This window comes from Poecile atricapillus, chromosome Z (genome assembly GCF_030490865.1).
Source record: "Poecile atricapillus isolate bPoeAtr1 chromosome Z, bPoeAtr1.hap1, whole genome shotgun sequence".
NCBI lineage: Eukaryota > Metazoa > Chordata > Aves > Passeriformes > Paridae > Poecile > Poecile atricapillus.
This window is the reverse complement of record NC_081289.1, coordinates 98,759,705-98,775,567: the sequence shown is the minus strand read 5'-3', so window position 1 is coordinate 98,775,567 and position 15,863 is coordinate 98,759,705. Positions and strand designations below refer to the sequence as shown.

The window sequence follows — 15,863 nt, the reverse complement described above, 5'->3', positions numbered from 1 at the left end:
CTGTCACTTACTACCTGAGAGAAAAGACCAACACGCACCTCACTAACCTCCTTTCAGGTAGCTGGAGAGAAACTAAGTAACTTGGAAAATTCCTATCCTACTTAACTGTGGCTTGGTTTTGTGTTTTGATGTGGTTTTTGGTTTTTTCCAGAATGTGTAATTAAAATTTGGTGTAAAAATGTGAATTCTCTGTCTTGTATGGAAATTGACATACAGTTAAGTAACTTAACTCAGCATTTTGGCTTGTCGTTTTTCCTTGTTATTTCAACTCACTTAGATTTAGACTGATTTACCAGTTGATAGAAAATGAAATGAAAAAGAAATACCCCAAACCAGATTTAACCACATAAGAATTAAATTTCTGGATAGAAGACATGAAATTTATATACTGACCTGAGTTCCTTCATCATGAACATTCAGCAGTGGCTCTGTGAGTTGATGAGGTAATAACTTCAACCAAAGTTCTGCTTTATTTTAATCCCTTTGGAGAAAAACTGCTTACTGATCACCATTTTTTTCCCAGAAGACTTTTCACAACAGTAACTGAATGGTAAAATTACACGTTTAGATGTTTTTACCCCATGCCCATACAGTAACTCAGACTCTCTGAGAACTTGATATGGAAATGCAAATGGCAAAGTTGCCTGTCAAGCCTCCAAATTGGGGCTTTTGTTTTTCAGCAAGAAATTAGTTTTAGACTTCTGTTTGCTTGTTTCTTTTTTCTTTTAAGTGTTATTTAAAACTCTTTACCCATATTTGCTGTATTTGAACTGCAGAAATCTTTAAAACACAGCCTGGGTACTTTCACACAAGTTTTAATTGAACAGCTACAAAAGCAGAACAGTTGAAAAGTGGAAATGTCAGTAATAAATAATTTTCTGAGTATTTTTGTTGATCTTAGTTGGAGTTTACATATAATGAAATCGCAAAAAATGGCTTTACAGGCCAGGAAAAAAGGATTGACGAACACAAGACACTGCGTGACCGTTCTTGGAGAAATTTGAGGACATCAGAATATCTGCTGCATAGAGGAGAGCACAGACGAGATGCTGTTTTCACTTGGACTGTTGAGATGCAAAGTAATTCATCCCAGAGAAGATCATTGATGAACTGTCAAGTAACACCTTCATCTCTATTTTAGGCCTCTGTTTTATAAAAGAGGAGAGAGGCCTATGCCTTGAAGAGCTGGTATCATTATGTTGTTGAGCATAGCCTTTGATTTTATTTTTCTGCTGTCTGCATCAGAAGTTTCAGAAATCAGTCTCTCCATACCTGTGTGAAGACAAGTTTTTAGTACTTACTCTACAGCTTCAAGACTTGTTGAGCCAGTAGAAGTCTTTTGTGTTCAGTTAACTGATGCCCAAACCTCTAAGTGCTGCATCTGACTCAACAGTTGTCACTGAAGGTGTCTACTCTCACTGCAGCCTAACCTACAGGCCAAATGAAACCTTTAGGCCAAGGGTTGCCTTGGAGCAACTTAATCTAAATGCAGCTAAAATAGGAGTAAATGTCTTTAGAGGAATTATCTCAATTCTAAATAGACTGGAGAGTTTGTAAACTAGGGAAACTATTTTAAACCTGTCAGAATTTTATTTTCCATAATTTTATACTCTTGGGCGCAGATTTATAGAATGCTGCTTTGTTGTAGTTTAAGGGATTGCGATCTGAAGAGCTCTGGATGTAACGGAAAGCTAGTAACCCACCCCTCTCTGTTAGGATAGTGAAGTCTTCTGCAATTAGCCAATAGCATCTAGGTGTGATGTAAGCAGATGGGAGTAACACAGTGACCCCAGGCTATAAAATGTTAAGTTTCCCTGCAATAAATCACCATATTTGCCATCCATCACATTGATGCAGTGGGATATGGACCAAGCAGCTGGGGATTAGCTGCTGTGCTGGCTCCAGCCAGGGTACCAGCCTTGCTTGAACCCCGACACTGCTTGCTCAGACTGTCCAGAAGAACTTATCAGGAAGCAATGAACAAAGAATTTAAGATGAAATCATGCAGCAATTCTCCTAACTGTTAATAAGCACAGGTCTGACCAACTGTTACTACCATTTTCTGGTAAAAGTATAAAATGTCTGCCTTTTTTTTCTTTTTTTTTCTCAGTTTCAGCTCTTTTGTTCTTTTTTTTTTTTTAATCAATCTACAGCAACCACTGTGTGCTGATTTTGACTATCATGATGTACACAATTCATCAAGGAAAAATAAGACACTAGACCCCAGCAATTAACAGTTCATATAAAAGGCAAATCTAATCCGTAAAGAATGGTTGCTAGGCTGTAATGGGCAACCTGCAGTTTTGGGAATAATTCCATTCTGAGCGTGGAATATTGGTAGCAAATAAAATGCAGAAACTTTGCAATACTATCTGTAGCATTAGGGATACAATTGAGTGTTTATTTTTAAGTGCACCTTTTTTTTTTTATGCTGAAGACTTTTTTTCCTTGAGGTAGTTAAGTAATCAGTGAAATAGACAGAAGGTAGTGCTAAGGCACTGTAAAGGGTTGTGGGATATGGCTTCAGATTCATATATTGTCACTTTTTTGGGGGAGGGGAATGGAATTGCATGTAAAATCTGTCTGGATTGACCATCAGCTGTTTTGTGTGTCTTTGGCAACAACAGCAACTGTATTGCATAGCTCCAGTCTGGATCCAGTCAGTACTGTACTCCTACTGTTAACTTCTCTGACTGAGCAGAGACAGGAGCCAATTCTACTTCAGAAGTAACTTTGGAGGTGGTCTCCTTTCAGATGCCAAAAGGTAATGGAGCTTCTATGTACTCCCACTCAGTATTCAGGTGGATGGAGAGGCTCCAACCCATAGTTCTGGTCTGGCCATAAACATTAATATGACAGGTACTTCCGCATATCAGTGGGTCTGTTTGTTTATCTGTTAGCTTAACTGCCTTTAAAAATCAAGGCATCATATTTATACTCCATGGTGAGAAAGCCTTGCTTTCCTTCCCTAGCTGCTGATGCTTCAACAACAGTGAATTGCAGTTTAAAGTTACATACCAGTATGGTTGCTTTTAGGCAGTTGATTTAACTGTCTCTTGTATAATTTTTGTTCAGATTTTGAAATGCTTGCCTGAGCAAGCGACCTGTTATAAGCCTTATTACAGAGCTGAGGTTATTTCTGATTTGATCAGTAGGTTTCGAAATAGCAGTAACACAGAAAGCATTTCTGAATCTGCATCCAAACATAGTGGAAGGCTTTTGATACCAGGAGGGTTTTTTGTCTTAAGCATTTACTTGCATACTGAGAATTTACTGGCATATGCTTCCAGAGATCGGTCAATGCCGATGATTTGTATTCTTTGAGAATGTTATGAGAAAAAATTGGATTCACCTAGCGATGAGATAATGTCATTTATGTGTTAAAATCCTGTGCCAAATACCTTATAATACGGCATATAAATAGGACATAATATATATATATGGATTTGAATGATGCCTAAATAAATAGGAAGTGGGATTGTGAAAAACAAAAAACCCTATTGGCTCAGTAATCTGTTGAGGGTTCTAGTCTTAAAATATTAATAGAAAATACTGTCAGTTTTTTAAGTTGTCGCTTCTGTTTATTGATCTTTGGTTTTTTCTTATTTCATTTGTGAAATGGTTAAGTAGGGTAGAATGTTGATTCCTTCTCTGCTGAGTTTTTGAAACTCATTTCTATCATATTAGGTTATACAATTCATAAACAGCACTAGGTAAAGTTTCCAGCCTTCTTTCATCTTTAGTTTTAGAAAAAGATTACATTTATATCTAAGAAAATGTTAACAATGAATGTTTCAAGTGCGCATTTTCAAAGTCTACCAATGCAGCTGTCAGTTTAACCTCTTCCTTACTGGCCATTTTACTGTTGGAAAAAAAAAAATCTGATAGACAATTGTATTTCATCTATACCCCTAGCTGTTCTTTTTTTCTGTTTACTTAAACTGTAATGGTGATTTGCACTAATAAAAACCCTTAACTAGTGATGTTTGGAACTAGTGATTTTTAGTCTGCATTGAGGAAGTGATTGCTCTTTCTGAAATATTTCTCACCTTTTGGATTACCAGGTTAGTATTTGGAATCAAAATTTTCTTCAAAATGTATGCCAGTTTGAGTATCTGTGGCAATGAATCTGTTTTGGCACTCTCCTTTGGGTTGCCAGTCTCTCATCTCTCCTCTCAGACAATATAGAAACAATAACCAGGACAATGATTTGGGGTGGGAATAGGATGTAACATTTGGAGCACATCTTAAGCAATTGAGTCTGGCATGAGGTGCACAAATAAGAGTGAATGTTCCCTTCTGTCTTCTATAAAAACATTAATGTTTGGGAGTTCAGAATTGGGGTGCTTGATCTGCTACTTCCTATTGGGTAGAATTAGTGAACTGCCATTATTAAGAGCAGAGCCCAAGGATATCGTTTTAATTTTTACAATTGTGTTAAAATTATATTTTCACTAAGTAACTTGGCATAAATAAATAGATTTATGGCTTTTATTACTTAGATGTGTTTAGTTTGGCCTGTGCTGAATTTAATTTTAAAATCCCCCAAACTTAGAAAAGGTGATTGAATACTATGTGCTATGTTGCTTTTCCATACTAGCACTTCTGAAATTTTAGATAGGGCAATCCAGAGAGTTTTGGTGTAGTAAACATGTCTCTACCATCCCCTTATTTGAGGCTGAAGATTTGCATCAGACAGTTCAAGAAGAAAAGTGTAAAGCTTTAATAGTGTTTCCAAATCCTTAGTGCCTCGGATGTCCTTAAACACATTGTAGGTGACTCTTTAAGGTGAAAAATCATGGTTTTGTTTCTACGGTCAAGTCGAGCCTTTCTAGGAGAGAAAGGAGTATCCAGATTTTTTTTTTTATAGTGACAGCCTTAGTGGTTTGTGCATTTAAAATGTTGAGTTATTTTAAATTTAAATTGAAAGTAATAATAGCAACACATAACATTTCTGAAAGCTTGCTGAATATCCAATATACTGTTCTCCTATAGCTTGTTTTGTTCCTTCTTGCATGCAAACTGTACAATGCAAATACATCTGGTTTTAATTGGGTTTCATATTTCATCTTGTTCTGGTCACTAGCTTGGGATGAAAATGTAAAATATGTGTGAGCAATTTCACTAAGTAGGTATATTTTTGGTTTCCTCTTTCATAAATATGTACTGTGAGTGATGTGTTCATCTTTTCCCTAAAATAACAGATTCTGTGGCAGGTTCACCTATTATTTGCAAACTTTCTAGAGCCATGTCTGTACAAATCATATTACCTCTTAAAGGCAGTGCAGTTGTAGCAGAAAATTTCAATACATTTGTCATGACTAATAGGTTGTTCTAAATTTGTGCAGTGTTTTGAATTTTTTTTCCCTGATACAATGAGAAATCACTATTTCACTAAGCAAAGTATAAATTCTGATTTTCTTTTTTAATAGCTGATTTTCACTTTTCAACCTCTGTTTTTTTCTTCTTTTTCTGGGAAATAGTTAAACTTAATGCAGTGCTTTTGATACGAGAGAGGGCAGTGACTCCATATGTATCATTATTTCTGCAAAATTCCTTCATTGGTTTTTCCATGTGATATAATGTTAGTTACTGACAAGGACTAAATGACTGAAAGAGAGTAGATTTGTACAGTTTTCTATCCATGGCTATGTATCAGTGACCTGCTTTAGTTGTAACTACCACATTCCTTTCCTTTACTGCTTGTCCCAAAGACCAAGTAAAGGAGAGAAGGTCAGGTTCCATGAACTCTAACCAGTCTTACTATTTTTAAAGTTGAGTTAGGCATACATACAAGCATGTATCTCTCTGCTTGGAGCGGGCTTGCATGCCATACACAAAGTATTTGAAGTGCTCATAAGTGCTTCAAATAATTTCTCAGAGTCTTGGAAACAAGGAATTTTATGCTGTTTGCTAAACCTTAACAGGGTAGAAATAATTATCCAATTCTTAAATAATAGTAGAACTTTTGTTATTTTAGACTGTGTGATAAAATATTTGTGCCCAATACCATCTTCTCCTCCAAATCATTTTACCATCCTGGTAGCAAGATCATTCATGTATTAGGAATAACATACTCTGATCTTAGTTCCTGTACTGAACTCTTGCAAATATTTCACTGCTACTTCTAGCTGAGGTGGCATTTAGACAGTTACATGAAGATAAAAAATATCTTTAGAGTGGAAAAAATATCCATCTGAAGTTGCTTTATGCCCTGCTGGATGGCCTTAGCCAAAGCAACCAGGCTTTTAATAGGAGCAAATATATGTGGTTTGTCTGTGGAATTTGCTGTTTTGTCAGCAGTTGCTTCTGCCAAGAAAAGGGCCAATGCTTTCAAATTTGGACATAAAAATTAGGTATATAGAACAGTATTATGGCTCTTAGTTATTAATGGCATTGTTAAACTTCTGTTCCTGAAATCATTGGACAAAACTATTCTTTGACATAATATCACTGAGTTGCTTCATAGCAAAACAAGTAGCTTGGCTCACAGTTTTTCTGTTGTTTCCTGAGCCACCAGGCATGGGTGTCTGGTTTTGGGCAGGCTTAACTCTGCACCTTAACTCTCTCCCATTATTTATATGCAGCTGCAGTAGTTTACGTTCACTGTGAATCAGTTTTTATTCCCGTTGGTTGCCACACTTCATGCTGCTTTACATGTTTGGTCTGGCCTTGTGTTTTGCTACTTTTGCTGGTACATGCTGTCCGATACGTGTTTTGCTTCTAGGTTATTCCAGAATTACCAGAGAGAAAGCTTCTCACTTATCTGCAAGTGAGAGTTTGGTTGCTACAACATGTAAGTTGTTACTATAATTCCTCTAACATTTTTTTCAGTTAAAATATTGTATGGTATCTACTCACTATTTAAAGATCGTATTGTGCTGAATTTCAGTCTCAGAAAGCAGCAACAATCAGTATGAATTGGATATGATTGAATAGGATTTTTAAGTTAGCCTTTTAATCAGAATTGATAAATTGAAAAATAAAATGCCTTTGAGCATTTTCTGCATATCTTTTAAAAAGGAATGAACTCAATTAATGGGTAACGTAGATTCATGTAAGAATTTTGAGTGGTGAGATTTCTGCTCTGAGGCAGAATACTTAGACATGATAGACACAGACAAAAGACTACTGATTTTGTTTTGCAAGGTAAAAGTACCTACGTCTAGAACTGAAAAGGTATCAATAGCATTACAGGAAGATACTGTCTCTGAAATATAAAGGAGTAATTTCTTTTTGTAGTCTACAGAATATTTATAATCGATTCCAAAAACAAAACATCATGAGATACTTTGTTGTTGCACACACTAAGATGTAAAATATTGCGTTGCCTGTTAAACTTCAAGGAAAAGCTTACATTCTCCTCCTTAATGCAATTGGACCTCTTCAGACAAAATAAATTCTTGGAGTAAATGCTAGACTACTGTTTTACTCCAACACCTGATTGTTCCCATAGGATCATGTTTCATACTGAACTTGAGTAGTGTGGTAAAGTTGCTTTATAAATTTAAAGACTAACTTGTAAAAGTGTGTACAAGTGCTGAATGTATGTCTTGTAGGAACAAGCTGTGTGCCTAATTAATGGCTTGCCTTTGTGTCCTTAAGTCATGCCACTCTATACCACCTAGGTCACATTACCAAAGCCTATGGAGATTACATAGTCAAAGACTGCAGTACATATAGCAAGTTTATTGTACTGTTGTCTTGGTGCAGACTGCATTTGAAGTTCACATCTAATCATTCTGTGTCTTCACAGAAAATAATAGACCCAGCTTGTTATGATCCCTGAATATTGTATGAGGGGATAACTTGCAGTGGGGTTTTGGGAATCTGTTATACAGGAGGCAGCTCTAAAGAAACTTTCAGAACCATTCTATTTTGAGAAAATGTCTGCCTTCCTTCAGTTTTTCAGTATGAGGAAGATTAGTTTTATGGATTTGTTGATCATATAGTAGTTAACCTCACATCTTTTCTCAGAATTGTTTCTAACTGTGAGTATTCGTATTTTTCACCATTAAATGTGATGCTAGATCATGTACTGGGGAAGGTGTTTAAAATGTCTTGCTTTCAGAATAAAAATTCATAGAAGAATTGTGTAAAATCACTTCTGTTTGGGTGTGTTCAAGCTTTTAGCTGATCTAGCTGAAAGCTTAAGCTTTAACCTTTAGGATCTTAGCATTTCATTAATGCTATTTAGAGAGCAACAAGACTTGTCTCCAAGACTTTTTTCTTTTACCTCCTTGTTTACTCTCACACTAACTTGTGTTCAGCAAAGATTTAGATTTAAATTGCCATGCTTGATGGCAGATAGCTTTTGTGTAGTGCATTTTAGTAGCTCAGATCAGTACTTCCATTATTGTGGACTGTGTAACCACGAATGTCTCTAGTGCACCAGCAACCTCTGGCATGACAGCGGTAGTTCACAGGAACCAAGCACCTTCTTTCCAGGTTAATTTTCCTACTCCTGTATTTATACTAATTTGTCCTGTGTTATATTTGGAATCTGAATTAATCTGCTTTGTATGTGTTTTAAAATGGGAATGTTTGCTGCTTGGCCATACGTGGTATGAGAGATGGCAGTGAAAAGTGATGCTTGCAGTCATGCTCCTCAAGCTGCCCCTTACTCCTTGTGGCATGTTTCAGTTTAAGAAAACTGGTTTTTTCCCCTTCATGTGGCTGTTTAGCTCATGTACCAGCTCAAGGGTTAAAATTGAAATGTCATAAAAGTTCAATGCACTCACACTATCATGTTATCAGTGTCAGTGAACTAGCTGGAAGCAAAGAGTTCAGAGTTTATCTGAGTGTTAAACAAATTTTCCATGGTTCATCTCCAAAAAATGTATTCTGTGAATAAAGAAAATGATAAAAAGACTGTTATGTCAGCATAAATAGCTCTAGTAAGCTTTTGATAACTTGGTCTATGTTCTTTCCAGTGTAGAGTAGTAGTCTGGTGATGCTTTTGATATGCAGTAAAGTTCTGATCTTACAGATTTTGATTACTTCCAATTTCTGCAAATATTTCTGTAGAAACTGTCTGTAACTGTTGTTTTCCTAGAAATTGATGTCTCTAGGTATTAAAACTGTGACTTGTCTTGAAACTAACTTCTAGTTTAACTTTTCTATCTCAGTTTCAGTTTGAGACTACTTAGTATAATAATTCTTTTTGACTGAAAAGAGTACCTGCATGTGACTTTGAAAATATTGTCTTTAGATGAAGCTATTAGAGAATAAGCTCTTTGAAAAGCAAACTGTTTTCTAAGCATCAGAGCTGATGAAACCTACTTTCTGCTAGATTTATGCACTTTATCTTTCTCCTCCTTCCCTCTGCAGTGCCTCCCCTGTCTTCTACCTCTTTTGCTGGCCATGCAGCTGCACATGCCATGGCTGGGGTTGGAGCTGTGTACTGATTGACTGCTACCTTTTGGAGTGGTTAAGATGTGAGTCTTAATACCTGCCTTTTCTACATAGCAGATACGGATTTGGGTGTCTTCCACCAACAGTTGGTTGTTTTGGGGTGGGATTACATTGGGACTTGAAGAAATTTGGTCTTGAGTCTGTTTTCAAATTTGATCAAAGCTAGTCAGGCTTCAAAAGTGAACAGCTGAGGGTAGTAATCAAGAACTTCTGTTAGAAGTAGTATTTTGAATTCCTGATAACTGTTCTTGGGGAATTGTGAAAGAGTTTCTGCTGCACAATACTTTCTTGCCATGTGTTTCCTCCACTAGTTCGCCTATGTGTTTTCACTTGTAACTTGGTTTTCTGTCCTCTCTATCTTGTGTGGCCCCCAATTTGACGTGTAAGTGCTCATGCTCCAGTGTAGAGATCATAGTGCTAGACCTCTATGCAATTGCAGCCTGAAGGCTGCATGAACACTGTGCTGGGAAATGCCATAAGAATAGAAAATTCTGGAAACTGCTTTTGCCTCGAGGTTGGAGCAGATAACCTCCTGAAGTCCCTTCCAGCCTCAGATATTGTGTGACCCTCTGATCCTATTCCTTCTTAGAGCAGGTAGATCCAAATTTCACCAAACTCCCTGCCTTCATACCTCACTGTATCTCCTGTTCAGGTTGACTAGTTCACCTTTCTCTTACTGAATTTTCTGGGGAAGGATTTTTTATTTTCTTTTCACCCTATTTTAAGGCCTTTTTGTTGCTACAGCTACTGACACTTCCGTTTTTGAGTTTGTGGCCTTCTACCAGGAAGTCTTGATACATTTAGACTGAATGTTGAGGAATTTAGTATATCTGGTTTGAAAACATTCTTGCCATGTTTTCTTTAAAGTGTTCTATTTTCACTTTTGAGATTTTCAGCCATATAGAAACTTGACTTTAATAAAATGAAAAATAAAATAAATAATACATTGGAGGAACAGTTATATTCTAGGTTGTTTATAAATTGCCTAATGTACATTCTTGCCAGAAATTAATAAAAGTTAGCCTACTTTACAGTATGCTTACATCCAGAACAAAAATCAACTTTCTTTTTCTGGAAACAAATAATGTGGAAGGTAGAGGTGTGATGTGAATATTGTTCAGTTGACAGTAGACATGAATGTCTGAAAGAGATTAGGTTCATTTCTGAACCCTTGCAGTTGGGCAAAAGTATTACTTAGTCCCTTGGATAGAACCTGTGACAGGAGGCTAATTAGCTAAGAGATAACCTTTTACATAAACTGTGATAGATATGATCAGAAGTGTCATTAAAATGTAACTGCATGCTATAAAAATGTGATTTTAAAATTCGTTATGAATTTCAATTCCTGATTTACATTCAGTGGTCCATTATCTATTAAGGACAAATTTTATGGAGGCAAACAGTCTCTTGGCACAGATTTAACTTTTTAGATGCGTGGATTGTTTCAACAGTTGTATGAGCTAAATCCTACATGAAGATGTCAATTGGAACTATAATTTTTATACTGATATTTTTACATGAGAAATAGTTTTATCTTTTTGCAATGTTTGTGAAAAATTAAGTTTAAAAATGTCAAATGGATGCTTTATTTGTGTGGCTGCCATTGGCAGATTTTCTTCTTTGCTAAAGCACTCAAAAAGTAGCATATGTGAAACACTTCTAGAGCTGTATTGGCTGCTGTGCTTTACTGTGCAACATAAGAAATAATCCTAGTTAAAGAATTTAGTTGAGTGCAAATATAGTTTACTGGAGTAGATGAAATGCAGCCAAGCCATTGACACCAGTGGACTGGGAGAGCAGTGCAGTGGTATAGCTGACTTCCAGTTACAGTATAAGACGCTTTGGATTATGCACAAAGAAAGCATCCTTTTGAAGATACTGAAAGCAAAATTACAGTCAGCAGAAAAGCGTAGAAGTATTTCTGGGAAACAAACTTAGGAGAGGAAATGGAAGACATCTTGATGGTATATATATACTGTAATTCAGTAAAATGTCTTAGAGGTGTTACACTCAAGCCTATTGTTTATGATGGTCATTTCTTTTTCAGATCGAATCCAGTTACCCAGGAATATGATTGAAAACAGTATGTTCGAAGAGGAGCCTGATGTGGTTGACTTGGCAAAAGAGCCTTGTTTACATCCACTGGAGCCTGATGAAGTGGAATATGAGCCAAGGAGCTCCCGTCTCTTAGTACGTGGCCTTGGAGAGCATGAAATGGATGATGATGAAGAGGATTATGAGTCATCAGCAAAATTGTTGGGGATGTCCTTCATGAACAGAAGCTCGGGTCTGCAGAATAACATGTCTGTATATAGACAAAATACAAATGGACCATGCTCAGTGCCCTCTACGAGGACCATGGTAGTTTGCACAGTTGTTTTTGTGATTGCATTTTCATTAATAATAGTGATTTATCTTCTTCCCAAGTGTACATTTACCAAAGAAGGCTGCCATAAAAAAAATCATACAATGGAACTAATATACCCTTTGGCAACCAATGGAAAACTATTTCCATGGGCAAAAATTAGACTTCCTCCTGATGTTGTACCACTGCACTATGATCTTGTCTTGCAGCCAAATTTAACTACTCTGAAGTTTGAAGGCTCTGTAAAAATAGTTGTCAACATCCTCCATGTAACTCAGAAGATTGTACTTCACAGCTCAGGACTTAATATCACCAAGGCAGCAATTACTTCAGCACAAGGGCATCAAGCAAAGCCAGTTGAATTCCTGGAATATCCACTGCATGACCAGATTGCACTCATGGCTCCAGAGGCTCTCCTTGCAGGACAGAATTATACTGTCAACATGGAATATTCATCTAATTTATCAGACACATACTATGGCTTCTACAAAATTTCTTACAAGGATGAGAACTCTAAGCAAAGGTATGCCCACTAATACAGCTTCTCTGTTCTGTCACTTCTAGATTGTGCTTTGATAACAGAAGTAAAAAGGTTGTTTTTTTAATTGGACATTTTATGCAAGTTATTCCTGTTGAGAAAAATAAGTCTTTAAATCTCTTGATTAGTCTACCTGAAAAATGTCTTTCATGGATGAGTTCCTTAAATCAGGGCAGCCTCTCCTACTGTGAAATGTACTTCAGTGTGGAGGTTGTTGGTAGCCACAGTGTGGCTTTTTTGGTTTGTTAATTTTTTCATTTCTCTCTTTGGAAATTCTTCCCACATTTCTTGAGCCTTTGAGCTTCAAGACAGGGACTGAGGAAATGAAGTCCCGTCATCATAGAAAGAGGTCAGGTTCAAGACCACCAGAGGAACCCTGTGGGGCCCAAAGGGATGCATCACACAGTCCTAGGGGAACTGGGAGATGTTATTGCCACGAAGCTCTCAATCATATATGAAAAAGTCATAGCAGACAGGCAGAGTCTCAGGTGACTGGAGAAGAGGGAAGCATTGCACTTACTTTTACAAAGAGTAAATTAGTGCTTTTTATTAAGGAGATTATTAAATGGCCCTCCCTCCCCACTTCAAATGGGCCTTATGCTAGTCATGTAATTAAGAGGGTTCGTACCTTTGTGGGCAAGTGACTATCCACACAGGTCTTGTAGAAACAGTGTAGTGCAATAAAAAAAGTGCGGGTCAGTAAGCTATTATTGGAAGCAGTGAAAACATGCTTTCTCATGAAGTAAGCAGGCATACGAGTGCTGTGGGTGTAGAAGGCAAAAATCACCTAAATGGTTGGAACTCAGTGGGTTTTTTCCTATTCTTATGTAGCTGCAGCTTTCTTTTCTTTTTGTATTTACTGTATTAGAAAGATAATGCATAATTGTTCACAGAGAAAAAATGTGATCTTTGAGTAATTTTTGAGGTTTTGTCCCCCTTCAGTCCCATCCTACCTGCTTTTGTTCAGGAGCAGAATGGTAACACATGTTTTAACCTGTGTGTTTTTCAGTAAATACTCTTCAGATAACTCTTTAGTTAGATTTAATAATTTCCATTGCCTTGCCTGCCTCTTCTTTTTGCAGGGGCATTATCTCTGTGTGTCTGTTGTCTGTAGTTCTAACAAAAATGCAGATTACTCTGATAACCTCTGTTGTTACTGCACTTTCTGTATAAAACTCAAACTATCAAGTTGATTTTGCAAGAAAATACATTTTCTTTAGTTTAGTTTTGCTTTCTTTTGATTATTTTTATATCATCACAAAAATATCAAATTACCAAATGGCAAAGTAACTCACTTCGCTTGTTGCCAAAAGCAAAATAAAAATATGTATAAATTTGGCCTTATTTATATTTTTATCCAGAATGGTTCTTTGTTCTTTGTTTTCCTTCTGCACATTCTTGGGGTGAAACTATATTAATTTGTCAGGGGGAAGAAAAGAGTTAGAGGTCAAAAGTGGGCATGCAGTTTAATCTAGTGAGTTGTCAGCACTGTGCCTTTTCAGAAAAGCTGTATATTCAAAAATGGTTGAATCATGGTGCAGAAAAAATAAACCCCTCAAACACTTGTGGGTAGCTTGGCAGGTTAAAAAAAAAAAAAAAAGCAAAGAAAAAAAACCACAATGTGTACCATCTTCTCCATTTAGCTCCAGTAAATAGTTTAATTAATAACTTGTTGAACTTTTGTTGTCTGCAGGTGCAGAGGTCAGAGATGCTCTCTGTCAAAAGCTGTAATTTCTGTGGCTAGTGGCTAGTTAGTATAAAAGTAGTGGGGAAGTCCTGAGAAGTTTTCTTGTGGTATGAACAGCTGTTGAATTAGAGACAGGGCAGTACATGAACTTGGACAGAATCCATTTACTGGCCAGCACAGGGAGCAGGCATACAGTTAGATGACCTGTGGGAGCATCTGCAGGAAATGGCCTGGCAATTAGATGAAAAAGCTTCCTTGCAGTCCTATCTACTGCAGTGTGCTTGCTAATTCAATTTTTCAATCTTCATTTTGTTCCATCCCTCTGGAAACTGGCTGGCTTGTATTTTGGCGACTGTTTTGTAAGTGTGTTACTCCAGGTGCATTCTTCTTTGTTCAGGAAGCAAAAAATAGCCAAGAAGATTACTTCTCAGTTAAGTGTGTTACTGGGTTTAAAGGAAAAAATTGTGAATGCAACATTTATTCTGACCGGCCCAGCCTTGTCATCTACTGTTCAGAAAGCTATTCCCATAATAAGCTCTTAGAATGTTTGGGGGGGAGAATTACTGTTCTTTCCTAAATAAACTGACATTTAATAATTCTTATTTTCCTCTTCTCCACTTTTCCCATTAGGTGGTTTGCAGCAACTCAGTTTGAACCTCTGGCAGCAAGGTCTGCTTTTCCATGCTTTGATGAACCAGCATTTAAAGCTACTTTTTTAATCAAGATCAAAAGGGATGAGAAACTTTCTACTCTGTCAAATATGCCAAAGGTACCTGCTTTTGTAGGGAAATTTTGGTAGAGCTGCTGCCTAGGTAGTCTGTTTCAGTGTTTTTGACTGTGTTTTTACTGCATTAATGTCCAGGGGATTGACCTGGGTGGGTAAGCTGCAAACTATATTACTTTATCAACTGTTTTGTTTTCAAAGACCTGAACTTTGCAAGGAAAACAGCTGTTCAATGCATTGCACAGTGTCAGATGTTACTGACAGGCAGTTGAATGATTGAAGGATTTCTGTTGAAATTTCATTGTTTAATTTTTTTATTTTTAAAATTTAATTTCTTAAGTGGACTGTCACCTCTTTATAAAGTAAAAGCTGTAATAAAGGCAGAAATTTATTAATTCACAGGAGAAATTCGAAGATGCCATTCTGCTCATATATAATGAATTATTATGGTGGTTTTATCTTCAGGTTTAAAAATCCATTTCTATTTAAGGCTGACATTTAAGTTTTCAGTGACAGTTAAACATCAAAACATTGTTTGGTTTCAAATGATCTTGTCTAAAACTAGGGTTATTGTTGTCGGTTTTTAAATGTTTATGGGTTCTGAAAATGAAGTTTCAGAACTTATGAACTGCTATCTCTCTCTGCAAACCTTCAGTATTCTGCACTGTAGTGGTTTTAAACATTTTGCGTTATTCTTTTTGTATTTTATGTTTTTGAGGGAATACATAGAAAAATACTGTAAGGCATATAGCATGCTTTTCTAGGATTAGTATTAAAGACAACTACACAAAAAGTAAGTTGAGGTGTGGTACAGTATTTTACTTCTGTATGGTATCTTACTGTGTGCTCAGAAAACTGGGCAGGCAGTTGCTTTTGTCAGTGCGTTTAAGCTAGGCATGTTTTTGCTTTAAAATAACTGAGATCTTAGGTTTTCATCAGTTTTCAAAATCTATTCTCGATTTGATTTGTAAAAGTGCTTCTGAGGAATATTTTGTTCGGTTTTTAAATAGTAAGCATGTCTGGTTATCTAGTTTTGCTGAGACTTATGGAAAGAGGCAGATATTCAACTCATGTAACACCACTATTTTTAGTAGGCTATGCTGAACTGTGTCTTTGATGTAGCCTAATGCTCCCT

The 15,863-nt window shown here is 36.6% G+C and overlaps 1 protein-coding gene across 3 annotated transcripts in view; it reads left to right on the top strand.

Annotated features, from left to right (window-relative positions):
* The window catches only part of LNPEP (leucyl and cystinyl aminopeptidase), a 56,094-nt gene that overhangs the window by 11,409 nt on the left and 28,822 nt on the right, over window positions 1–15,863 (top strand). Inside the window, exons 1-4 of one of the 3 annotated variants that reach the window (XM_058826859.1) lie at window positions 6,741–6,796; window positions 9,331–9,437; window positions 11,462–12,302; window positions 14,635–14,773. In XM_058826859.1, coding sequence (XP_058682842.1) covers window positions 11,485–12,302; window positions 14,635–14,773 — 957 coding nt within the window. In that variant the 5' untranslated portion in view covers window positions 6,741–6,796; window positions 9,331–9,437; window positions 11,462–11,484. Of the gene's footprint in view, window positions 1–6,740; window positions 6,797–9,330; window positions 9,438–11,461; window positions 12,303–14,634; window positions 14,774–15,863 lie in introns of those variants that run through there. The other 2 variants (XM_058826861.1, XM_058826858.1) reach the window with 2 other exon arrangements.